We start from the raw sequence: 27624 nt of genomic DNA on the forward strand, positions 1-27624 counted from the left end.
CTTTATATGTTAATGGCTGGAGCTAAGGTGATTCAGCTGAGCATACTGACAAATACTGGAAGCCCCAAGCACAGCAGATTATTTATGGGATATGAAGGACCAATAAGTTGAGAACCCATGCCTAGGCAGAGCCCAAGAGTAATTACATTGTGTCCATAAGATATTTATACCTAAAATACTCCGGTTAATTTTCTGTAGGAATGCCTATACTAGTATGTGTATGCTAAAGTGAAGATCTGGGACCTGTAGTAATGAATCTGAAATACAATCCTGATTTGTAAGTCTTAACCTGAGAACACAGTAGAGATACCTGTTCAGCTTTTAAATGATTCAGGTTCCTGGGCCCTGCCCCTGAGTCTTTAACTCAGAATTTTTTGGGATAGGGCCTAAGAATTTATATTTTTAATAAGCTCTAAAATGATTAATATGTGGCCAGTCTGCCATTAGTTTGCGCCGTTTTTTTGGGGGTGGGCCATACTGCATTATATCATTTATATTAATTTACTTGTTTTAACATGTAAATATCAGTTGTATGGTAATACAGTGTTACTCAGTTATACTGAAGTTATTATTTAAAATTTAGGTCTGTATTATCCTAAATTAAAAGAAGTGTTCTTTTAGTTATATATTGTCACTAGAACTCTAACATATCTATTAAATTAGATTTTGAATAGTATTAAAGTGAATGTGGATTGGAGAAAAGTATATGCACCAATATTTGAAGTAAATCTACACTTGAGAATTCCTGCTGAGAGTGATTCTTCAGACAATTCTAAAGAGAGCTTTCTTGAGTCTGACAAGTGCTCTGAAAAATCTGTGAGGTGTGAAGAAGATGAAATGTCAAAAAGTGAAGTCAGTTGTGTTGTAAAACACACAAGTGAAGAACTCCCAATAACGAGACCGAAAAAATTTAGTTACAACCTTGACGAATTTCTTTCAGGTAAGACGAGTGAGACTATTAAGAATTAAGGGAAATATCCTAACAGCTGGAAAATAGCAAGAGAGAGAAGATTTAGTAGTTTATTATCAGTTAGTAGGTTATGATTTTTATAAATGTTAAAGAATGCTCAAAGCGAGCATAAACTTACAGAGCGTTTGTAATGAATGTGACTAATAACACCATCATTTATTTTGATCTCAATACACGTACCGTTTCTTCCTGAGGGGACGTAAGGACCCCCTTCAAGAGGATGCTTGTTAAAAATGCAGACTCTTGGACTCCATCTGAGACCCCCTTAACCACAATCTGTGGACGGGGCGTACTGCTTGAATACCATCTCGCAAATGACCTTCGCAGTTTATTCTTGGTGTGTTTGGAAAGCACTGACACATGTCAGCTTGTCACTTAACTGACATAAATATCAACCAAATTTTTTATTCTCTCTTTCTTTCAATGGATTCTAATAGACATAGAAATCGCCACTGAGTTTGAGAATGAATACATGCATAATGAGTAAGTTGTAAACATTTTTGAAATTACAAGTAATTATATTTTATGTTAGTTACTCCATTCTTCTGATAAATACTTTTATTGTTTTCTCTCTTAGATTTTTAGAATTCCCTACAAATCTCTTTATTGCTCCCAATAGATTGGAGTTTTCAATAAAAATTCAAAACATGGTGACTGATATTGAAAAATGTATAAGTAAGTATTTTAAATGTTTAATTAGATACAGTGTCTTCTTTGGCATTGTTTTCTTAAATTTAGGCAGTTGATGCTTTTACCCAGGAATGTGGCAGACATTACATCAATGTCCTGAATCGATTCAAAACGTTTACCTTTCATGGTCATTCTAACTTTGGGGAAGAGCCAGAAGTTGCACAGTGCCAGGTCCGGTGAATAAGGTGGATGAAGAGACACCATAATGTTTTTATTTGACAGAAATTGCCATACCAGAAGCAATGTGTGACATGGAGCCTCTCCGTTGTGGTCAAAAAATGTGAATGCTGCTGGCACTCAGAAGCAGAAAGGCAGGGATCTTCGATATGGGAAGTGGCACATCGAACCTTAGTAACAGTGTGTGACGAGTTTCAACTTGTTCGGTACAGTCAGTCGGGTGTGAGCTACAGTTGAGAGGTGTGTTTTAAAGTGTGCTGTAAATCATCCTGCATCATGACACTGCTCCATGTCACACATTGCTTCTGGTACACGGCAAATTCTGTCAAATAAAAACATTACAGTGTGTCCTCATCCACCTTAATCACTGGATCTGGCACTGTGCGACAGTCAAATGAGTCAGGACATTAAGGCAGCCACGACAGCGCAACTAAAGACACTCATGAAAGAGGACTTCCAGAACTGCTTCAGAAAGTGGCAAGAATGATGGGATAAATGTGTGCAAAGCAAGGGGGAGTGTTTTGAGGGAAATTAATGGCAATATGTCTTTTACTGTAATAAATTTTTTAAAATTTAAACATTCACTGTATTTTTTGATCACACCTCTTGTTGCGTTGTGAGACGTCTTTATATGTACTCTAGATCCAAGTTCTTTATCAGATATAAGATTTGGAAACATTTTCTCCCAGTCTGTACCTTATCTGTTCATTCTTTTTCAAAAAGCTAAACTTCTTAATTTTGATGAAGTATAGCTTATCATTTTTTTCCTTTATAGATTATGCTTTTTGGTTTTGTATCTAAAAACTCTTTGTCTATCTCAAGGTCACACAGATTTTTCCTGTATTTTATCCTAGAAGATTTATAGCTGTGTTTTTTATATTTAGAAATATGATTCATCTTGAGTTGATTTTTTTAAATGTATGAAGTGAAGGTCAATGTTCTTTTTATTTGCCCATGGAAATTCAGCTACGCAACTAAATTATGAACTCATTGGTAGTAGAGGCTGTGTCTTCTAACCCTAGTACCCTCCCAGTGGTGTAATTACTCTTCACATAGCTTATACATTTCAAATTATTGTTAACTTAATGACTTACTCTTTCTATTTTAATCACGCCTCGTGCCACCACCAGGTACCAAAAGTGAGTCTTTTGTTTCCGTAATACTGTTATAAATCCACACTTTTTACACCAGTCTTTAGATTCCATTTATCAATGTAGAGTACTGTTTAGCCCCATAATAAGTCAGCCTCAGTTTTCAGTAACTGTAGACGTTGTGGATAATTTTAAGGTGTTATTTTCAGTGGGGCTTCTGAAAATATTAAATTTTTATTTATATGTTTTAGCCCAAATTATTCCTCTTTACCAAGATCCCCGCCTGTCTATCTTTACTGATTTGGTTTTAATTATGGATTTACCTAATAAGACAGGAAGTATAATGGACTATAAGAAGCAAACCAGATGGCCAGATTGTCAGATCCTTTTTGAAATGGATCCTGCCTACCAAAATCAAGTAAGTTTAAAAACAGTTTGTCTTAGGGAATACTCAGTTTAAGGAGCAGAAACCCACTGCAATTCTTAGATTGAAAGGGATTTAAGGAAAAACTACAGCAATTTGAAAATAATTCCCAGCTTATCTCTTCATTTGCCTTATGATATTTCTTCTCTGTTCATCTCTGTGTTTGTTTTTTTTTCCAACTTCCACTATGAAAATGAACTTTCTCTCTTGTGGTTCCCTCATAATATTGCCTTGCTAATATGTGGACTTGCCATGGGCCTGGCCTTTCCCGTTACCATTTAACTGTGTATTTTTGTTCAAATTCACAAGAGAATGTCATTGTCTTAGCTTGGATCAGGATTCTACCCTAGCCAGAGTAGCTCTGTCTTTGGAATTAGGTCACATAGCTTATAGAACTGGCCTTATCTAGGGCTTAGAGCATATACACTGAAACAGGGTGCAGGCAAAGGAATAAATGATTGGTGTCTCTAAATAACATGCTAATTATATAGTTAAATAGCCTTGTCACTCTTTATGTAAAAGACAAATATAAAAAAGGGATCTAAATTTCTTAAAGTCTTATTTTTCCAGCATATTTCTGGAGGTTCTTTAAAAAAAAATGAACTCCACATAAAACTATTAAATATTTTAACAGAATTATTAACATGCAGACCACACTTTTTTTGCTCTTGAAATTCTGACTAACTTTTCAACATTTTTGTTTACAGATTGTGTGTCTCCTGACTGTTATTGGTAATTCAATGGGCCTAGTTAATGCTTACAGCTGCAAGTTTATAAAATATTGTACTATGGTAGAAAAGGCTAAAATCATGAGTATGGAAATATCTATGGAAGAATTAACTTCCATACGGTTTAAACTTATACTAGCTAATTTTATGAACTATCTTAATCATATTGTTAATATGGCCATTGAGAAGCGCATTGGTATTTTCAAAGTTTTAAGCCTTGATTACCAGTCAGAATGCTTACCGCATGTTGAGAATATCATACATGTAAGCTACGAACTCTTGCGCTCTGAAATTGAAAAAAAGAATACAAATCTATTGGAAGTAAGTATTTTGAAAATTCCTATTGCTTGAAAATATTTAAAATTAGTATGTTATAATATTCAGTGGGTACTTAGAAAACATACATGGTAAGTATTATCCTTGGAGAATTCCAATGTGCATTGCATTTTGGGGGGGTCTTCGATCTACTGTCACTTCCTCAAAGAAACCTTCTCTGACCCCCATACCTATAAATGTGCCCCATATCACTTTCTCCCTCCTTTCCCTGTTGAGAATCATTGCAGGTTTTAAGCAGGACATGTGCAACATTAGGACATGTTGCGATTTCCGTAAGGACCACTCTAGCTGCATTACGAAGAATGGATTAAAGTGGGACACGACAGCAGGCAGGCTGCTATTGTAATCTGGGGACAGGTGATGCCAGCTTGACTAGGCAGTCAGAAGGTGGAGTACGAGCAGTGTATGGGTTTGAGATGTACTTAAGAGACGAAAGCAGCAGGATTTGGTGATGGATAGACACAAGTAAGCAATAAGAGAAAGAACTGGGATTAATGATGCTTTTAGGTTTTTGATTTGGCCGCAGGGTGGGCAGTGATTGCAGTTCACTGGGACAGGGAACATAGTACTTGTTCAGTTGTGTAATATTCAAATAGAGATACTCAGATATACTTGTCTAGGTATTAGGAGAGAGTCTAGACGGGAAATATTTGACCAGAATATAAATGGTCATTAAAATGAGAGTACCCTTGTTTATGTGTGTAGTGACAATAGAAAAGAACAACAGAAGTCTGAAGAATATCAACATTTAGGGGATTGCTAGAGGAAGAGGAGCCCATCAAGTACACTGAGAAGGGGCACCCAAAGAGGTCAAAGAAAGCAAAAGAGTAATTTTGAGGAGGGAATGTTTAGTAATTTTTAATGCTACAGAGAGTTTAAGAAAGGATTGAAAAGTGTCTATTAGATGAAAGGTTCTATGTGCTGTATATAATGAAATATACATTATGTTTAGACCCACAGTAATTTTATAACTCTCTAATTTAGGTTCATTCCCCCAACAAGTATCAAAAAAAAACCCAAACAATGTTTATTAAACGGGTTTATTTGTCTAGTGCAGAAAGAAGTCTAAGTGTTGGTAACCCAGGGCTGGTACACTAGCTACGATGTAGGCAAGGAACCAGGCTCCTTCATTCTTTCTGCTCAGTTCCCTTTGGTAATGACTGCTATCCCACAGGCACTGAGCTCACTCTGTAGGCACAGAAATAAAAAGGGGGAAACTGAAGAAGCAGCGTGGTACATTTCACTTGACTTCCCATTCCCAGAACTGGGTCGCAGTGCCACCTCTAGCTGCTCAAGGACCTGACTGAGATGGCACAGTTTAAGCTCCTCATCCTCTGTGGTAGAGGAGGGCAGGCAAAAAGTTGAATGGCGCATGGGTTTCAAGTTAGCCAATTTATAGTATGTGCCATAGTCCGTCCCTTTGGCTCATCCGTTCTTCCCGTATGTTGAGTTTTAGGGGACCTAATATTACTGCTCTTATCTGGTTGAGTACTGAACTAATTGAGAAATAAGACAACCACATAAGGAAAAAAGAGGTTAAAAACATTTCCTTTACTACTAATAGAGTGGACCCTGGAGTATATGGTTTATATTTGCTTGAAATTAACCTTTCCAAACCTGAAGCCCAGAATTAGAGACTTAAACGCACTCAACTATGGTTACCCTGAAAATTACCAACATCCCGGCTACATTGAGCCCCTCACTACAACAGTGAGCAGAAAGGAACACAAGACTCCTCGGGACAAGTTAGTGTTTTAGAGGAAAGGCTAGGCTGTGCCTGCCCAGTTTCTCCATCCAGAGTACTTCACCTTCCCAGAGAAACAGTGGATGTGGGTTGGATGAGACATGAGACACGGAGGAGAGTCAGCCTAGTGGAGCTCCCTCCATATGGAGGAAAGACGCGTGAGACCAGGAGAGTAAGTGTTGACCCTCATTACCATACAGACAGTCTTTTGAAAATAGAAGGCTTTTACTTCCCGCCTAAAGAAAACACACCAGTTTCTCTCTACTGCTCCAAATTTATTATCTCTGGATCATGTACAGTCCTCTCTATCAAGTGTGGCACTTAGTGTTCTGGTGACATAAATAAAAGACAAGGTATAAGCCCCACTCACCTAGTATAAACTAGTGGAGAAGGAACAGGACAAGTAGAATTAAAACTCCAATCCTATAAGAGAAAATGGGGAAGCTAACATGTAGAGGGGTCTAGAGCAGTTAGAAAATACTGGAGCTGGGATTCAAACAGAAACTGCCCTTATTTAAAAGCCTGTTCTTATACGCCCTGTGATAAAAATGTGTGTGCAAGAGCATGTTCAGGCGTGCATACACACACGTATGCATACACACCATACTGAAATCTCTGCTAGATTAACAGTGGTTATCTCTGGGTGATGGAATAATAGGTATTTTCTATTTTATAAAATTTTTTGTATTACAATTTTTGCATGAACATCTATTTTAAAATCAAATAGAATAAAGTGTTTGAAAGTTAGAGACATATATACAGGCAATTAATTCAAGGCTGTGAAATTGAACTGACATTGATCCCTGAATTATGCACAGAACATTCATTAAAGTCCTTGAAACATGAGGGAAAAATACGATAAAATTGTAATCTGAGTATAGAAATACAATTATTTTGAAAATTTCGTGGAATGATACACATATACTTGTCAAAAGTGTGGATGTTATAGTGAATACATATAATGGATACAAATGGGATTTGGCATTGGATTTGAGTTTGAATCAGCTCTGTCACTCACTAAATTTATTATGCTAACTAATCCCTCTGAGAGTCAGTTTCCTCCTGTGCACATGAGAAAATAATACCTAATTAGCAAACATTTTATCAGAACAAAGTGAGACAATGTATATAAAGAACCTCGCACATAAATGCTCAACAAATGGTAGCAATTATTATGCACTGTTCACATTTTAGCCATACTCTTGCTATTGTTATTATTTCTTTCTTAGAAACACAGTTATTCCTAATAGTACTTCTTTTATGTCTTAGTAGGATTTATGTCATGTACAAGATATTCAAGTTTCTTCTGTTAATAATAGAAAGGATTTGATCATATTAATACCTCAGTATTTTAAAAATATTTAGAATATTTAGACGATGTCTTCATTTTTTTCTGAAATTATAATTGTGTAAGTTAGAGATTTGAAAAAGAGTAGTCTTGTACAATAGTGAAAAATTATTACATGATTATAATTAATGTGTGAATGATTTCAGGTCATAGAATCATCATTGCAAAAGCTGGACTGTGATCCCACTGGAATAGAAGAATTTTTAGAACACTTTACTTTTTTGAGTGCACTTTCTTCAAAAATGTCTACATTAGAAAAAGAATATTCAACAGTTGCTCACCTGTATTCTGTTTTAAGGTATTACCAGATCCATATTTCAGAAAAACAAGTTGCCATATATAACGTCCTTCTTTTCAAGTTTGGTCAACTAAAAACTGCTGTGAAGTTAAGTGAAACAAACAGAGATGCTGCTATTACTAAATTCAGAGACAGTTTGGAAGCATATATCACTGGTCTCCGGGTTGACATTAGTAATTTAAAGGCCAAAGTAAGTTTTTGGTTTTCATTAAAGTCAACTTGATCTTAGTCGCATGTAAGCCTAAGCATACAGCTATTTTCTTTCTGCAGACTTTTAAGTAAATAATTTAATCCATGTATTCTTAACCTGGAATTCATGAACAGAATTTTGGTGATTTGTGAACCTGAATAGGAATTAAAATTACATGTCTATTTACACTAACCTCTAACTGAAATTTAGCATCATCTCCAATTAGGAATGAATATAGACAGCAGAAAACGTCAAAACTAGTGACTTTTTCCATGGGCTTCAACAGGCCGCCAAAGGGGGCCCATGGCGTGAAAGGGGCTAAGAAAACTTGAAATCTTTCTGGACCTTAATCTAGGACAAATGGGAATGCTAGTTCCAACTTCACTTACTCACCATGAGGAGGAAACTGTAACCTAAAAACGTTGAACATTTATTGAGCCTTCACTAAGTGTTAGCAACTATGCCAACGCTTTACCCTTTTATCTACAAAAAAACCATCCACTTGAGATTTAAAGGAGTCAAGTAACTTGCCTGAGATCACACAGCAAGTAAGAGCCAGGGCTCCAGAAGCCTTGCTTCTCATACGCCTTTGTCCTCACCATCATTACAAGTTATTTTCATTTATTCAGTATATTTTAAGGACCTCATCATGTGTATTAGGCACAATGTTATTTCTTTCAGTTAATTGGTTTTTCAATTTTTCCATTTATACAGTTGCACAGAAATACAATAAAGATGAAAAAAATTAGTCATATGAAAGTACTTGATGCACATATCCAACTGCAGTCTTTAAAAATAGTACTAGAAATTTACAGAAACATACAAAAGTGTCTAGTTCACCCTGTTTATATTTGTTAAGTGTGTGAGGTTGGACAATAACTGAAATGAAGATCTGAAATATATTCTGGATTAAATATGCTATAAGGCTTTGTATCTTTTTTAAATCCCCTAGAATGTTGATATTTTCATTCTATAAGGAAGTTGACTTAAATTTAGGTGACATTCCAACCCACTTTCTTTGGGCTGTGTGATTCCAGTGTCATTTCAGTTATCAAAGCCGCTCCCCTGCCCAGGGCTCTTCAGATTTATGCCGCACGTGCACCATCCAGTGGTCAGTCTTGTTGTGGGGAGTGGTCGGTTACGTTAGTCTCAAAGTCTCTGACGTGCTGAATAGGATCAGATCCATGTTTGCAGCTTAGGGAGGAGCCCAAGAGTTCACAGCCAAGTTATTTCAGTCACTTTCTGGAGTACCTTTTTCTCTGCAATCTTCCCAGTATTTTCCAGATTCACAGGAATCTTCTTTTCTGTTCTCTGGTTAGAAAGCTGGGGTTTATAACTGTGCTCTGCCATCCACTTCCATGACTGCACCCACATCTGGGGCAAAGAAGCAGAACACAGAGAAAAAAACCATCAGGGTTGATCCTTCTTGGAACCACAGCTCACCAGCACAGAGAATAAAGTTCTCTTCCCTGAGAATTTCGACTCCTGAGGCTTCGATTGCCACCAGCTAATACCACCCTGGAATAGCTTGGGGGATGGGGTGTGACAGAACAGAAAAAGAGAAAGACGGGAACTTCTGTACTCTGAGCATTCAGAACTGTCAGGAAAACCAGAGTAGGACAGTAGTCAAAGGGGGGAAACAGATTTTTATTCAGGAATATTGCAAGAGGGGAAAATAGAGCTCAATACCAAACCAGGCTCAATTCCAAATACAGCATGGGCAAGTGGAAATTTATAGCTAAGGAGCAGGAAGGGAGTCTGGATAGAAAATTAAGAGGAAACATCAGGGTTTAGGAGAGTTCTGGCTACAGCGATCTAACAGGATACTTCTGCAATCAGGCCAGGGTGATCAGACATCATTGGGGAAGGTGGAGGATGAGGGACCTGATCAGTTACCCAGGATGATCGGACATTGAGGGCGGGGCTTCTGGTTAGAGTGAGTCAGCAGGGTACTTACAAAAACTGGACTTTACAAGGAAGTGCACAGGGGAGCCTACGAGAAGGTTCGGGAGTAAAGTTTGGTCAAGCAGAGAATCTGTGTCAGAACCTTTCCTGCTCCTCAAGTTAGAATTTGAGGTTCTCCCGGAGCTCTCACTGTTTGTGTCCCCTGAGACTTACTCCCAGGTTTCTGGTACATTGAGCTTAGGTCAGGGAGTACTGGAAGAAAAAAAAAAGGTAAACTAACTGCTAACTTGGTGGGACTTCAAATTACCATCTTCTTCCCCAATCTGCCTTCTATTTGCTGGCAGATTCCTCAAGTAGGTGTTCCGTGTATTCTGTCCAGTTATAGGTGCATTGCTTGGGAGAGACAGGGTGGGGCATATATACTCCATCATCTGACCTTAATCGTATAACCTTTCAAACTATATTTGATTTGTATTTCTGATGACTGAGCTCATTCTGTGAAGATCTCAATTTGAAGACTGCCGATAGGATTAACAAAATTTGACCTTGACTCCACGTAAGCTAGTAAGATGATTTCTCCCAAGTATTTACACGTCCTCTCAAAATAACTCATTTACAAACATGAGTAGATATTCATGACTGGGAAATTATGGGAGGAGCCTAAGGGAATTTTTTTATTAATCCATTACATAGGCATCACTGTTACAGATTATATTATATATTAAGCCCTATTCATTATCACTAATACGGTTTATCAGTTTTGTACAACTTACTGTGTTAAGATTGTTACCAGTGTTTATTTGATGAGCATACTACACATAACTGTTATATACAGTTCCATGGGTTGTATTTTTTTAAAGAATAAGGTGATAGCATCCAAACTCATTAATTCTTTCAACAACTTTTTAATAAACATCTGCTGTCTGCATTTTACTGTACTGGGTTCTATGAGGTATACAAAAATCAACAAAACTACCTTTAATCTTAAGAAGTTTCTAATTTAGTAGGGAAAAAAATCAGGGCAAAATTTTACTTATATTCCTCCTCAGACGTCATTGTTGCAAATGTCCGCAATTTCATGTGCAGTAGTAAGACTCATACAAGACAGCATGTGACATGCATCATAAAAGTTAACACAAAGTTCAATGGGATCAGAAGAAGGAAATGAGTTTGGGAGTCAGACTGCCCTAAGGCCGTACCCTGGAACCTCCACACACTATTTGATGATGGGAAGATTATTTATAACCTCACCACTTCTTTGAAATATTAAAAATACTAACTATCAAGGTTCTTATATGTAATCTTGTACTAACTTTCAAGATTAATATGTTACCACAGTGCTTAAGACGGGGAAGATACACAGTAAATTATAGAACCAATGGAATAATAATTAAATAATTCGTCATAATTAACACAAGTCATAAATTAAGGACAGGCATTTTACGTGATAATTGCAAATAATGTTTGTTGAAGCTTAGATGGCACACTGAAATGCTGTCAGTAAACAGGTTTAAGTTCTGAGCAGTATGATTTCTTAGAATGTCTTGCTGTTATTTTTTTAGATAAGAACTCCTGCCCTGTTATCTGCCGGTACTCAGGTGTCAAAAGCAATGGAGACCATCCAGGCTCTCTCAGGGGAAGCTGCCGGTTTAGCCAATAAAGTTAAAATGTATTTAAACTATCAGGATTGTTTGGATGATCCCAGGTCTCATATACGTTCTCCTAATGTGGAAGAGCTAACACAGATTGTGCTGTCAGAGCTCTCTGACATTGACTATGACTTAACCTTAAGGAAATTATTATGGGATTCACAAGAGGAATGGGGAGCACTCGTTCCTGGATGGAAGAATAGTGCTCTTCACAGTATTGATGTAGAATCAGTACAGAGAAATGTTTCAAAATGGATGAACATAATCTTTGTACTAGAAAAAGGTAAGAGTGTCTTTCTCAAGTTTTCCACCCAGGACTACACACAAAATGGCCTCTGGGCCAGCAAGATCATTGTCTTGGGCCTTTTTTCTTTACCTATTGCCAAGGGCTGGCCATTAATGGCTGGAGAGACAGTGCAGGAGTATAGGTAGGATTGTTTCCTGAAGCAAGAAAAATAATGAAAACGTTGTCCCAATTTTTTTTTCTTAAGTTACAACAATTTTTGTATCCTTTAAAGGTTGGTTCCTGAGGTAGAACCCCAGAATCCCTATGATTATGGCTCTGAGGGCCAGAAATGTTTTGATGATAAGGATCCACCTTCAGGATTTTCACCCAAATCCTCACGGTGTGTGCCTCCAGGAGTATCCTCTGGGCAGCGGGAAAACAGCTAACAAGCCATTTTGAGCTGTTTCCCTTCTGCTAATCATCAAATTTGAAATCTTGTCAACACAGAGGTGCTGTTCCCGTGTGAGCAATTCTGTAAGATCATATCCTTTCCAAAAGGAAAGTGTTATTTCACTTGGCAAAAGAATGTTTTTGCTTTTTAAATTTCTCCCTTATCTCTCAGCTGTACTTCAAGCTATACTTTCCTCTCCAGAAAAACAATTTAATTTGCTTGTTTTTAAATTATACAAGAAATATAACAGTATCACAAAAAGTTAGAAAAGAGAAAAATTGGAAGAAATCACCCGTAGTCTCACTGCTTTAACATAACATTTTGTGCATTCTGTCTCGATATCGCAGTATTTTGTCATACATCAGTTTCATAGAGCAATAAATATATAAGTAACAAGTAGACAACACCTTTTTTTTAAATTCAAGTTTATTGGGGTGACAATTGTTAGTAAAGTTACATTCAGGTGTACAATTCCGTATTACACCATCTATAAATCCCGTTGTGTGTTCACCACCCAGAGTCAGTTCTCCTTCCATCACCATATATTTGATCCCCCTTACCCTCATCTCCCACCCCCCATCCCCCTTACCTTCTGGTAAGCACTAAACTATTGTCTGTATCTATGAGTTTTTGTTTCTCATTTGTTTGTCTTGTTCTTTTATTGTTTTTGGTTTATATACCACGTATCAGTGAAATCATATGGTTCTCTGCTTTTTCTGTCTGACTTATTTCACTTAGCATATACTCTCAAGATCCATCCATGTTGTCACAAATGTTCCTATATCATCTTTTCTTACCGTCGAATAGGATTCCATTGTGTATATATACCACAACTTCTTTATCCATTCATCTCTCGAAGGACATTTTGGTGGTTTCCATGTCTTGGCCACAGTAAATAAAGCTGCAATGAACATTGGAGCACACATGTCTTTATGGATAAATGTTTTCAGATTTTTTGGGTAGATACCCAGGAGAGGGATTGCTGGGTCATATGGTAATTCTATTTGTAATTTTTTGAGGAACCTCCACACTGCCTTCCATAACTGCTGCACCAGTCTGCATTCCCACCAACAGTGTATGAGGGTTCCTTTTTCTCCACAGCCTCTCCAACACTTGTTACTATTTGTCTTGTTGATGATAGCCATCCTGACTGGGGTGAGGTGATATCTCATTGTGGTTTTCATTTGCATTTGTCTGATGATTAGCGATGTTGAGCATTTTTTCATATGTCTATTTGCTATTTGTATGTCCTCTTTGGAGAAATGTCTCTTCAGGTCCTCTGTCCATTTTTCAATTGGGTTGTTTTTTTTTTGTTGTTTTTGAGTTGCATGAGTTCCTTGTATATTTTGGATATTTGCCCCTTATCGGAGGCACTGTTTGCAAAAATCTTCTCCCATTCAGTTGGTTGCCTCTTTATTTTGTTGATGGTTTCTTTTGCTGCGTAGAAGCTTTTAAGTTTGATATAGTCCCATTCATTTATTTTAGCTGTTATTTCCCTTACCTTTGGAGTCAAATTCATAAAATGCTCTTTGAACCCAAGGTCCATAAGTTTAGTACCTATGTTTTCTTCTATGCAGTTTATTGTGTCAGGTCTTATGCTTAAGTCTTTGATCCATTTTGAATTAATTTTGGTACATGATGACACATAGCAGTCCAGTTTCATTCTTTTGCACGTGGCTATCCAATTCTCCCAGCACCATTTATTGAAGAGGCTGTCTTTTCTCTGTTGTATGTTTTTTGCTTGTCAAAAATTATCTGTCCATATTTATGTGGTTTTATTTCTGAGTTCTCAATTCTATTCCATTGGTCTACGTGTCTGTTTTTCTGCCAATACCATGCTGTTTTGATTATTGTTGCCCTGTAGTACAAGCTAAAATCAGGGAGTGTGATACCTCCAGTATTGTTCTTTTTTCTTAAGATTGCTTTGGCTATTCGGGGTCTTTTGTGGTTCCAAACAAATCTGATGATTTTTTGTTGTATTTCTTTTAAAAATGCCATTGGGATTTTGATGGGGATTGCATTAAATCTGTATATTGCTTTGGGTAATATGGCCATTTTAACTATGTTGATTCTTCCAATCCATGAGAATGGAATGTCTTTCCATTTCTGTCTTCTTCAATTTCTTTTGAAAACATCTTGTAATTTTCAGGATATAGGTCTTTTACACCCTTGGTTAAGTTTATTCCTAGGTATTTCATTCTTTTTGCTGCAATTGCAAAAGGAATTGGTTTTTTTTATTTCTTTTTCTGAGATTTCATTGTTAGTATATAGAAATGCAATGGACTTTTGTACGTTGATTTTGTAGCCGGCAACTTTACTGTATTCTTTGATGTTTCAAATAGCTTTTTGGTGGAGTCTTTAGGGTTTCCTATATATAGCATCATGTCATCTGCAAAGAGTGACAGTTTAACTTCTTCGTTCCCCATTTGGATGCCTTTTATTTCTTTCTTTTGCCTGATTGCTCTGGCGAGGACTTCCAATGCCATGTTGAAAAGCCCTGTCGTGTTCCTGAACGTAGAGCAAAGGGCTTCAGTTTTTCACCGTTAATTATGAGATTAGCTGAGGGTTTGTCATATATGGCCTTTATTATGTTCAGGTGTTTTCATTCTATACCTATTTTATTAAGTGTTTTAATCATAAATGGATGTTGTATCTTGTCAAATGCTTTTTCTGCATCAATTGATATAATCGTATGATTTTTGTCCTTTATTTTGTTTATGTGATGTATCACATTGATGGATTTGCGGATGTTGAACTATCCTTGTGCCCTGGGAATGAACCCCACTTGGTCGTGATGAATAATCTTTTTAATGCATTGTTGTATTCGACTTGCTAGAATTTTGTTTAGGATTTTTGTATCTGTATTCATCAGAGATATTGGTCTGTAGTTTTCTTTTTTTGTGTTGTCCTTACCAGGTTTTGGTATCAGGGTAATGTTGGCCTCATAAAATGAGTTAGGGAGTACTGTCTCTTCTTCAATTTTTTGGAAGAGTTTGAGCAGGATTGGTATTAGATCCTCTTTGAAGGTTTGGTAGAATTCACTAGTGAAGCCATCTGGTCCAGGATTTTTCCTTTTGGGAAGGTTTTGGATGACTGATTCAATTTCATTACTGGTGATCGGTCTGTTTAGATTTTCCAGTTCTTCATGGTTTAGCCTAGGAAGGCTATGTGTTTCTAAGAATTTGTCCATTTCTTCTAGGTTATTGAATTTGGTGGCATATAGTCCTTCATGGTATTCTTGCATGATCCTTTGTATTTCTGTGGTGTCCGTGATAACTTCCCCTTTTTCATTTCTGGTTTTGTTTATTAGTGTCTTCTCCCTTTTTATCTTAGTGAGCCTAGCCAAGGGTTTATCAATTTTGTTAATCTTTTCAAAGAACCAGCTCTTTGTCACATTAATTTGTTCTATTGTCTTTTTGACAACATTTTTTTTATCCATAGTTTACTAGATAAAATCATGGCTATTTGCCAAAGTATATAGACTTGCAAAAACCAAAGTTATTCTCTTATCCTTTTATTTAACCAGGTCTTGAAAGACACTTTATTAGTCAACCTGGCTTTGTTAAAAAACAAAACAAAACAAAAACCATTTTTACAAAATTGGACATTTAAGAATATGGGTATAGTTTTCAGTTCTCCTGAGTCCCCAACTTGGCCTATTCCTCTGCCTCCTTTTTCTTTTTTTTAAAAAATGTTGAGTAAAAAGGTTATAAGCATTGAACTTTCAATTGCATAAGTTTTGAGTCGTGTACCTCAGTGGTTTGTCAGTGCCAGAGGACACACCGAAGCTGGTCTGTGGCAAAGTTTTTACCTGCATTTCCTGCAATTAAAATGTTTTCCTTATGAAATAATAGTGACAGATTTTTTTCCACTGGTGTTCTTCCTTACTGAGCAGAATTTAAAAGCCCAATACCTCTACCCATCTTTTGACTGCATATATGTGTACCTGTCTGTCTTTGTACCTGTCTGTCTTGTCAGTGACAGTCTGGGAAACCCTGTGGTAGCTGGCTATTTCTAGTGTCAAATTTTCCAAGGTAACTTGGCTCTGATGGTTTTGGGTTTTAATCTCCAGTCCTGATAACTGTTTCTCTTTATTTTCATCCGTAGTTGATTCTTGTGGGAGGGTGATGTTAATAAAACTCACTGTTTTAGTACAAACTAACAACTGATAAACTAGCATTACATTAAATAACAATTTTGTTTTCTGGTTGAAAAAAAATATGATGAGCATATTGTAAGCCTACCAGCCCATTGCTATTTACAGGTTTACCTAAAAACGACATGGTAGCACGTCTTAAGCAATCGGTGACAGATTTTAAACAAGAGCTGCCTATCATCAGAGCTCTGGGAAACCCCTGTCTCAAGCCAAGGCATTGGGAGGCACTCCAGGAGATTATTGGAAAGTCCGTGTCTCTTGATAAAAACTCTACGGTGGAGAATCTCCTAGTGCTCAAAGTAAGTAAAGATAATTTTTAAAAATAGGTTGAAATAGCAGAGGGGCCAACTTTAAGTGGGCAAGTAAATCTATGAGGAATAGGAATTAGAAAAGGAAGAAGTTCATAGAATGCCTAGGGAAGTGGGAATATATCAGTAGATGATAAGTGATAGGAAATTGTGTTTAATTAGCCATATTGGTTAATCTATTCATTGTGCCATTATTCTAATCTAGTTGATTAGAAACAGTAACACTGGTTTTCATATGTGACAAATGAAATACATGTTTTATTTAACAGTGCTATATACTTAATAGAGAATAAGTTTTATTGGAATAGAAAAACCAAAACTACATTCCATTTAATATAAAGTGAAAATATATAAAGAGCATATTAGGATAGCCCTATCAATAAGTTAATATTATAGTTTAAATACATAATTAGCAACTATTTGATTTGTCATGTAGATTTTGTTATAAAAATAGAATTTTTCCATGATTTTTGTGTTTATAATTTTTTCTACTTCCATGCCTACCTTATAGTAAGCTTCATTTATGTTTCACGTTTCAGTATTGACAGTGTCTAATGTAATCAACAACAGTATGTTGTACCTATAATTTTCTACTAAATTCTCTGTTGTGATGAGGAAATGGGGAGAAATTAAAAGAATTTAAAAAGAATTTTAGAAGACAACTTTAATTGATTTTTTTAAAAGTTAGACTGTTTTATATCTCCAGCCCTAACCTCAAGCTCTCTGTTGAACTCATGTATCTAATTTCCTATTCAATATCTCTACTTGTATGTCTAAAAGATATCTCAAAATTAATGTCCGGAAATGCAATTCTCATTCTTCATCTCCCAAATTCTACTCTTACTCTTGCTTCCCCATCTCAGTAAAAGGCATCTCTATTTTTTTTTTTATCAATTGCTTAAGCTAAAAATTATGAAATAATCTTTGAATCGTCTCTTATTCTATTACTCCTCATTCCTCTAAATCTCTTTGCTTTTCTGGGTCTTTACCAGAGCCTCCTAACTGATCGATGTGCCAAGAGTGAATTCTGTAAAATATCTAGATAATTTCAGAACCTAGAAGTCAATGCCAACAGCTAAGTTTATGCAAACCAGCATTCTAAAAATCTGGCACACTTTCCATGATATTTTCATTGTCCAAGTCTTGGGTTATTAGAATCATGCCTAGGCAAGTTAGTGAAAAGATGAAATTTGGCAGACTAAGTGTAGCAGCAAGCAATAAAAGTTAAGGGGATCAGCTAGAGGGGATCAGCTGGTGGCCGACACTGTGTTGATGGCCTCAAAAGATTCCAGTGACCTATCCTTACATTTCCCACGTGAACAGACAGTTTAAAAAGGAAGTGCCACACAGGTTTTAGAGGATTCAGATGAAAATAACTAAACATCTGAACGAAAAGGAATTAGGTCTTCAGCCTCTGAAATACTGTAGCCAGGAATCAGAGGAACCCCTTCTTCTTGAGGTTAATTATAGACATCAGAAGTGATAAGCAGACAATCAGTTGGTAATCTTAAGTGAACTCTAAGAGTTCCTGGATGATTTTGATCATCCTGCAGAAATTCAGCACCTGATTATCGAGTAACGTGTAAGTGCCTCGATGGACAGGATTTGGCCTAGCAACTCAGCCGTCATTGACTCAATCAAGCGTGTATGTCTTGGTTTTGACCCAGAGATGGCGGTCATGCTGCCAGACTGTCCAGGACAGGCTATGATGGACGTTCATTTGTGATCCTGTCAGATGAATAAATAACCATGTTCTGCAACAACCGTTCTGCCCAAGATGTGATGCAGGCTCTGAAAAGCCTATGACATGAAAAGCATGTCTCAAAGTAAGGAAAGAGGAAGTGATCAATAGTATGCATAAGATGAATACAATTACTTTATAGTTGATCATTTTCACTTTAGAAAGCCATGTGCTTTATAATAGAGGCATATAATTATTATTAGGCATTGAGATTCATCTGAAACTTCCCAGATATTACCAAGTCAGTTGGGAGAGCTGAGCATTTTGTGATCAGGTCCCAAACTTTGACAATAAAGAAGGGGCCAAGATCCACTTGGTTGAAATTTTGCTTTAGACATTATCAGTGTCTGAATTTAGTACTTAGCAATTTCAGAATGTCAGCATTAGGCACGGATGTTGTTTCTTCAGCATAGAAACTTGCTGATCCTCTGGTTCTTTGTCTGCTTTTGGCTGACAGTCTATGTCAAAGGGCAGGCCTCTTTCCCAAAGCTGTTCCTTAAGGCCGTAAGCAGTCAACTGATTTCCTCCATCTTACACGCATCTTTGGCAGATCCGTAAGAGAGATGATGAAAACTTGTCATATTTGCTCATAGTCCCCAATGAGCTGCATTAACGAAACATAGGAATTAGGCATCACTCATTAGCCCCATGGAAATGACATATGGGAACAGTGGTAGATTCTTCTTTCGGGATAAAAACAATCAGTCCAGCTAGTTCAGTCTAAGATGTGGAAATGAGAAGCTCTCTGAGTATCTCTATTATGGTGAGTGAATCTGGATATCTTATATCAGGACCTTGTCCTGTGTGAATTGGCAGTCAGTGCACATGGAAAGAGGACCTATACAAACTTCACTAATGTATTTTGAGGAACACTTAGCTTCATCAAGATGTGGCAAAGAAAGGGAAGCCATGGAAAGGTGCATCCAGTGGAGTTATAGTCTCTCAGATGATTATATCTCAAGAATTATTATAGAAAGTAAAAGCATATCACAAAGCAATTAAACAGTTGACATCAGTGCAGAGAAAACAAAGCTGAAGGAAATAAATACCACCTGCACAAATACAGAAGGTGCTGTTAACTATTCTTTATACTGACTAGAATCAGAGGCAATAAACATCGTGGTGAGAAACTTTCACTGAGCATGAAGAAATAGGATGATTAAAAACTAAACAGGGCTGTCATGAAGGTTAGGCCATGAAATCTCTGGTTAGGATATAAACCTAACGGGAATCAGAGCTTCCGTATTTCTGATGTACCGTCAACGTGTTCATTTAAACCTTCCAGTTTAAATGTACCAGGAATTATTTGCTCCACTGGATATTAAAAAATAATTTTTTTCATTTTAGATGTTTCAGTATGAAAGTGAAATAAATGAAATATCAACCTCAGCAACTAATGAAGCTTCTCTTGAAAAAATGCTATTTAAGGTTATTGAACTTTGGAACACAACTCCTTTACATTTAGTTCTTCATTGCACCGAGACTTACTCTGTCCTAATCATTTCATCTTTAGATGACATATTAGCTCAGTTAGAAGAGTCTCAAATCATACTTGCAACAGTTAAAGGATCTGCCTATACTGGTCCCGTTAAGGTAAATATTATGGCAAAGGGAAAATGTTTTAATTGTCTATAGTTTTACTGATCATTTTAATTTTTGTATTCTGCAAGGTGTTGAATTATATAAATCATTCATATACTTCCATAGAAATGAGGTGGAATATTTAGTAATGAAAATACTAAAAATAACTTTTTATGGAAGCATTATTGATTGTTCACCAGGAAATGTCAGGAAGTTTAATTTGGGCAGAGATGATGAATACTCGTATTGGTAATATAAAAACATGACCACGTGAGCCCTGCCTTTGACCAGCAGTGCCAATGCTGCTGCAGATACCCACAGCGCTGGCAGTGCCTCTGCCAAAGCCATTGTCTGGAGGTCCTGCTTGCTGAAGCGAATGCTTCCTTTTCATATCCTGTGCTGTTGCTCTTAAAGATTAATCCTACCTCTACACCTGTGGGTCCCTGTCGTTACTCCTAGAACAAGTAGCAGTCCCCACATCTATTCTATTCTAGCATAACTAGGAATTAAACCATATGGTCAACTTGTATTCAGTATTCTCTGATAGTCCCTCTCTGGGCAGCCCCCCATTCGATAACATAGCTAAGAATCATTTAAAAACTTTAGAAAGCTCAGTAAGATATGTAATAATATAGAAATATTTAATAGTAAAATTAACAAAATTGATTCTAGACTGACAGAAATATGTGCACAATAAATGGAATTCACATCATTTGCAAACCCACACATTTAGGGAAAATGTCAATTAATTGGAAGTTAGAGAAAAAAACTAAATAAATTACAAAAAAGAGATAAACCAAACAGACTCTGTTCTCTAACCATATGCAGTAAAATAAAAAATGAACAGCAGAAAAGTAGCAAAAAATAGACAAACAATAACAAAATCACCCACAGAAAATGGAAATTCAAAATCAACCATAAGAAAACATAGGAAATGTAATCATTTTCTTAATTAGAAATAAAAAGAGAATTATAAACCAAACCTTATCACAATTGTCTAGAGCCCTATGAAAAGGAATATTTAGAGCACTAAATGCCTTTATTACAAGTGGAATTTTCTAATATTAAAATAATGAAGAAAACCCATGAATACTAACTTACAACTCCTCTAAAAGACACGATTAGGTTTTTAGAAAGCAAGTTACAGAACAATGAATAATATGATTGCATTTATCTAAATTATTAAAGATATTACATGTGTACATGTCTGCAAAAATGTTTAAAGAAAGGAAAGAATATGCATACCCAAAATATTTGTATATTATAAATAAGGCAGAAAATTGGATGAACAAGACATCTCAAACCTCTCCCAAAACTAAATATAATTAGATTTATATTCATTTAAGAACCCCATTAATTACGTCCCATATGTCAGTAACTGATAATCTCCTTTGATCTCAGTTTCTATGATATGACTCTTACAGAGCAATTTCATAATTAGATTTGTGTGTGTCTGTGTGTATGTGTGTTTTTATCGTTGTAGGTTCTTGTGGATAAATGGGATCAAAACTTGACTCTTTTCTCTCACACTCTTGAGGAATGGATGTACTGTCAAAGAACTTGGCTGTATCTTGAACCAATCTTTAATTGTTTAGAAATACAAAGGTAACAACTTAAAATACGCCATATATAGATTTAAAAACAGCATGGTGGGTAATTTATTTCCTGTAATCCTTGAGAAGTCATTTTTCAATGAGCACTGTAAAACAATCCTACCTAAATGAGCTTGAACCAGGTTGGGGCTAGGGTGGTATAGGAGTGGGACATACAGGTGATCAGAGCACATGACACAACGAGACTGCACACCTTTGCCAATATTTCCCTCATTCAACGTCAGTAACAGCAGAAACAAAACTCCCAATTAATGTATCAGTGGATTACCATGCCAGGTGTGAGTTTCGCTTCCCTTTTCCAAGGGGAGAAAATAATGATACTATTCTGTAAAGGAAAGTTTCTGTACGTATGCTGAACCTGCGTTACATTTCCTTAGCTCCCAAGATGAGATAATTACTAGTGGAACGTGAATTTTCTTATCCACACTGCTGTACTCTTGCTTCTAGGTCAGACGCCTTCTCTGTGATTCTCTTCATACGAAAGCACTATTCTTCCTTTAAAACTTAGATCAAATAGCTTCTTCTCCTAGGAACTCTCCCCAGACTTCACTTCCCTAGAATTTTAGTAGCCCTTTGTTTTATTACATTTCCTAGGACAAAAATCACTTCCACTTACTTTATGTAGAACTTGTCTGCATCTATCCTGTACCTCACAAAGTATAATCTTGTTAAATGATGGATATATATCTGATTTATCCTAGTATTTTCTACCATGTACATCACTTATACATAATAGATACTGGAAAAATATCTTTAATGATTGATCAGCAAAAATGTAACATATCCAAATATTTTGTAAATTGAACAATATTCTGTGGCAATGCATTTAGATTATAGATTTTAACTGTAGTACCTTCAAAAAATAAAATTATCCCTAATTTTCTTTCTAAAGGCAGCTCCCAGCAGAAGCAAAACTCTTCTCTCAAGTGATTTCCATGTGGAAAGAAATAATGTTAAAAATACAAAATAAACTGGATGCTTTGCAAATAGCCACCTCTGCAGGAGTCCTTGAAATTCTGCAAAATTGCAACATACACCTTGAACATATAAAGAAAAGTCTAGAGGTAAAACTATAGCCGTCCTAAACTGGAGAATCATTTAATCTACAAAATGTAGTATAATGGACTACGGAAACTAATTTCAATGCAGATTTTCTTCTTTGCTTTAGCTGCTAACAATATTTCAAACTCTCACCATCTATAAGGTTAATGAAAATACTGTCAAAATGGGAAAAAATGGATGGATCAATCTAAATGACCTTAGGCAAAGTATCAAATGTTTAAGCAACTAGGTTTCCCTATCTTTAAATTGGGGTTAATGATAGTACCTACCTTGAGGGGAATTGTGCTAAATGAGACAGTGCATTTAAAACACAGGAGCGGGCACAAAGAAAGTACTTAATGGGTGTTACTTATATTAGCACTACTATTATCATTAAGTTATAAAATCAGCAAAAGTTCAAATTGAATATTTTGATGATTTTTTATATTATTGATTCCATATGTTTTTATATTGCCAGAATATTAAATTGTCAGCTAGACATATATACCTTTAATATTGGGTTTTACTATTTGAGCTTTATGTGAACATATTCACTTCACTTTATAAGCCAAGATGTTTTCCAGGCATTCCTCTTTTTTCTTTTTTCCTTGTTGAACACACGTCTTAGTAGTTGGGTTGATTCCTCCAGAATAGCCACATATGGCCGTTACAGCCTATAGAAAGTTGTCTACCCAGGAAGACCCTCTGCTACGTAAATCCGTGATCTGGGACAGTCGTAAGGGGTGGTACCCAGAGTGATCTGGTTAATAATAACCAGTTTACCAAGAGCTCGTTGAAAAAAGCTTTCTAATTATTTCTAGTACGTCTTTGGACTATTACTAAGCATCATTACCAACCAATAATTTTCCATTCATTCATGTACTAAGCACCTGCTTTATATCAGGCACTGCTGCTAGATGCTGGGACTACAAAGATAAAAGATACAGTCCTTTCTGTTACAGAACTCAAAATACATTACAGGCAACCAAAAAAGGTAGAGATGTTACAGTGTGATGTCTGCTGTGACAGGTTGGATGGTATGACATTGTTAAAGTAGAGAGATTAAATCCTACCTGTGAGAAAGAATCACTGACCTGGGACTTGAAGGAAGTGCATGGGTTAGCCAGGTCAAAGAATCAGGTGTGGGTGGGTGGGAAGAGCATCTTCTGCAAGGGGAAAAGTACAGAGGTGGACCTGTCAGCAGGTATGGCGCATTCTGGTGTTGTAAACAAGGTGATGCAGGTGGAACATAGATTGCAAATTGGAAAGTGGTGAAAGATGAGATTCTCCAGGGGAGCAGGGGACAGATGGTGAAGGACCTTGAATATCACAATGAATATTGACTGTTGAGTAGCCACTGAAGGATTTTAAGCAGGACAGCGATATGATTTAATGTAGAGGAAACACTTCCCTAGAGGAAGCGTAGAGTATATATAGATTGGGGGCAGTGGGAATAGATGTAAAGAAACCAGTTAAAAGACTAGAAATAGTGGGGGACTAAAGTGAGAACATGGTAAGGATGAAAGAAGGTGGCATCAGGAGCTTCAGATAGGTAAGTAGAGGGTGAAAAAAAGGTCCAGGATTGTGCCTGGATTTCTGGCTTGGCCCACAAAGTAGAAGATGATCACACTGCAGAGATAGGAACTACGAGTAGAGGAGGATGAGGCTTGTCTGGACAGAACTAAGTTTGTACATATTGAAAATCTAACCTTTAGTGGGATAATCAAGTGAACGTCTTCAATCAGCCATTGGGTGTATTTATCTAAGGCAGAGGGAAGTGATCTAAGCCAAGAGCAGGTGGGTGTGTATCAAATCGCCCAAGAAAAGCATCATGGGTAGGGAGAGTCATGAGAACGGAACCAAGAGATGTCAACATTAAAGTGTAGGGGGCGTACAGGGATCTTGAAGGCAAATGATAAGTGGCTGAGGGATGAAGGAAAACAGCCAAGTGAAATCCCTCCCAGAAGTCAAAATGAAGGACAAAAGCGACAGCTATGGGAATATCCTGTAATATGGAGATTGGAAAGCTCCCAGTCAGTTTGGTAACAGTGGGGGTGGTGAGTGGCAGAGCATGAGGATGACCGAGAGATGGGTAAGTGAAGATTTTGAGCTTACAGACTCTTTTCAAGAACTTTGTGGAGAGAAGGTGGGCAAGTAGACAGTAGCTAGAGGAGAACAAAGAAAGAGAGTGTTTCTTATATTTTTAATGAGAGAAATTTAAGAGAAGGAGCCTGTTGCAAAGGAGAGATTGAAGATATAGGAAAGTAATAAAACAGGAACAGCTTAGCCTGGCATAAGTGAATGGCTCTCTCTTCCTCTGAAAGGAAGGAAAAGAGTTAAAACTGGTGTGAATATAGCTAAATTGTGGGGAGGGGTGGAAATACAGGAATTCTCTGTACTGTAGAACGTGAGGTGACGTGCTGAAATGACAACTTATTCTCTCAGAGGATAGGGAAATAAGAACAGAAAGTTGGGAGCATGGAAAGTGATGGTGATCATACCAAAATGCAGTGCTTTATTAACGATCAGTAATACTCGTACAATGGTGTGTGTGTGTGCCCACGTATGTACAAGGGTGGGATTTTTAAAAAATAATTTTTGTTTTCATTTATTTTAGGTGTGATTTATTTAAAAATTAACAATTTAAGTATAGCTTTCATTGAGCATGGGCTGTTATTTTGACTGGTGCTACTACGTATATTGCAACTTTAATATTGTGACTTTTGTAATATTGTGTAAATGGAGGCCCAAATGACGATGTGATTCATATCATGATTAAACATATTTTGAATTGCCCTTCTTTTGGTTCTGGACAGGACTACCTTGAAATTAAAAGAATGGTTTTCCCACGATTTTACTTTCTTAGCAATGCTGAGCTTCTTGATATTCTAGCTAAGAGCAGAAATCCTGAGTCTGTACAGGTAATATTCTTTGCTCAGCAATATTATTTCCCATCCAAGTCAGAATTTTATAATGTTCCTGACATTTATTTCTGGTCCACAGCCTCATCTTGTGAAATGTTTTGAAAATATAAAACAATTAGTAATATGGAAACAAGAAATTGGCCCTGCATGTGTGATGATGTTCATATCTGCTGAAGGAGAAACTCTTGTGCTGCCAAAGTATGTTACACACTAAGCATTTAGACTAAAATTTTAGGTAAAAGCTCTGCTTGGAAATTTCTGATATTTCATAGAAGTTTTCTAAGCAAACTATATCTTCAAAGACAATGTTCTTATGCAGAATTTTACCTTTCCATATCTATATGAATGTTATCCTGAAAGCCAACCCAAGGTTTTATCTTTTGAACATAGATAGGAAGGCAATTTGCTATTTGCTTAAGGTTGTTGGTGCTACAGCTTCTTCCACTGACCTTGGTTTTGTCATGAATGACCCCCAGGCAATTTTAATAAGCCAGGTCCTTCCATCCCAGCCTGGGCGAGCACTTGCTCTCCTTTGGCATGCAGCTCCTGATATGAGTTGATTTAAAAAATGCTGTGCCCAAGTCTTCCCATCCACCAAAACCCCTAACTTGACTCTGACCGAGGCTGACTATTTAAAAGGTCCAATGAAGAATCAAACAGTGCTTCGTAATATAATTTATCTATTTTGTAAATTTGTGGTTTTAATGCCAGAATTCCCTAAAGATAGGTGATATGTTTTCTACATAGTTTTTCAAAATTAAGATCTAGAAAAACCAAAAGATATTATAGAATGATAGTCCTTTGGCCCATGAATATTATAAGTGTAGAAACCTTAGTGTACAAGCTTATCAAAGGAAGGAAACATTAACAAAAATAATTCTTCATATATTATTTTTAAAAATATAGGAAAATTCGTGTAAGAAGTGCTGTAGAACAATGGCTGGAAAATGTAGAGAAAAGCATGTTTGATGTACTAAAAAAGTAAGTACAATGTGCAAATCCTAAAATTATTGTATATATATATGTATTTTTTAAATTTGGTTATCTACTAATCTAGATATCCAGAGAAATAAATGGAATGAAAATCCTGTTTTGATAAAACAGAATGGTGAAATAATCATTTTTACAGTGTAAATGTCAGTTTGTATGTGTAATCATGACAACATTCAGTTCTGTGCACCTTGAGATTCCTAAGTATCTGAAAACGGACTGAATCTGCCAGCTTTTGGACGAGACCCACTAGGCCTCCATGGCTGCCCACTTCACTACTTTGCATTTCGGTCCCACTTTGGCTTCCTGGAATTGTTTACAATGTTTTAGTCCTTTCCGTGTTTTCATCTATTATTGCTGTCTGTTTAGACTAGAGTGAAGAAACAGCCTGAGAGTGGGACCTTTGAAAACTAATATGACTAGCATGGTCTGCTGCATTTCTAAGTGTTTACATTTCTAACCCTTTCTAAGTGGGTATAGAAAGGCTATTGGTCTTGAAGTTTTAAAATCTGTATTTATTAATATTATCCTGAATGCCAACCCAAGGTTTCTAGAGCAGATTATTATTTACTTACATAAATCACCAAATTCCCTTTGCTCCAGTTCTTACCCTTGATGTGATAAGTACAAGATGTCATCTTATACATGATGGGGTTACCTATGTGGGCAAGGAACCCTGAAAAATGCATCTGAGCATTCAAGAGACAAGTAGATTTTCAGGAGTTGCTCTGGGATTTTTCTGGTTAGACAATTTTAGCATTTGCTCATGATAATCCTGTCTGTGTCTTTACAATTCTTTTTAAAATGTCATTTTCTTTTCGTGTTGTTTAGGGTGACAAATTTTGTACAATGGTGAAAACTGCAGTGAGTGTCCTTTTTTTCCTAATTTTAGTGGGAAAGCTTCTAATGCTTCACCATTTGTTACGATGCTTAGGTTTCTGGAATACACCCCTTATCAAAGTAAAGAGTTTTATTCTATTCCTAGTTTGCAAAGTTTTTAATAATTAAAGGATGTTTAATTACATCAAATGATTTTTATGAAT

General features: G+C 36.5%; 1 protein-coding gene across 1 annotated transcript in view; it reads left to right on the forward strand.

The window, feature by feature from the left end:
• The window catches only part of DNAH14 (dynein axonemal heavy chain 14), a gene marked incomplete at its 3' end in the record, with an annotated part of 220288 nt that overhangs the window by 51700 nt on the left and 140964 nt on the right, over positions 1 to 27624 (forward strand). The window contains exons 11-24 of the mRNA XM_081039181.1: positions 664 to 940; positions 1408 to 1453; positions 1548 to 1645; positions 3180 to 3346; positions 4060 to 4401; positions 7655 to 7996; positions 11464 to 11833; positions 16492 to 16682; positions 19780 to 20025; positions 21497 to 21618; positions 22519 to 22690; positions 25484 to 25588; positions 25671 to 25789; positions 26498 to 26572. Coding sequence (XP_080895307.1) covers positions 664 to 940; positions 1408 to 1453; positions 1548 to 1645; positions 3180 to 3346; positions 4060 to 4401; positions 7655 to 7996; positions 11464 to 11833; positions 16492 to 16682; positions 19780 to 20025; positions 21497 to 21618; positions 22519 to 22690; positions 25484 to 25588; positions 25671 to 25789; positions 26498 to 26572 — 2672 coding nt within the window. The remainder of the gene's footprint in view (positions 1 to 663; positions 941 to 1407; positions 1454 to 1547; positions 1646 to 3179; positions 3347 to 4059; positions 4402 to 7654; positions 7997 to 11463; positions 11834 to 16491; positions 16683 to 19779; positions 20026 to 21496; positions 21619 to 22518; positions 22691 to 25483; positions 25589 to 25670; positions 25790 to 26497; positions 26573 to 27624) is intronic.

This window comes from Rhinolophus hipposideros, assembly GCF_964194185.1.
Source record: "Rhinolophus hipposideros genome assembly, chromosome: 26".
Classification (NCBI taxonomy): Eukaryota; Metazoa; Chordata; class Mammalia; order Chiroptera; family Rhinolophidae; genus Rhinolophus; species Rhinolophus hipposideros.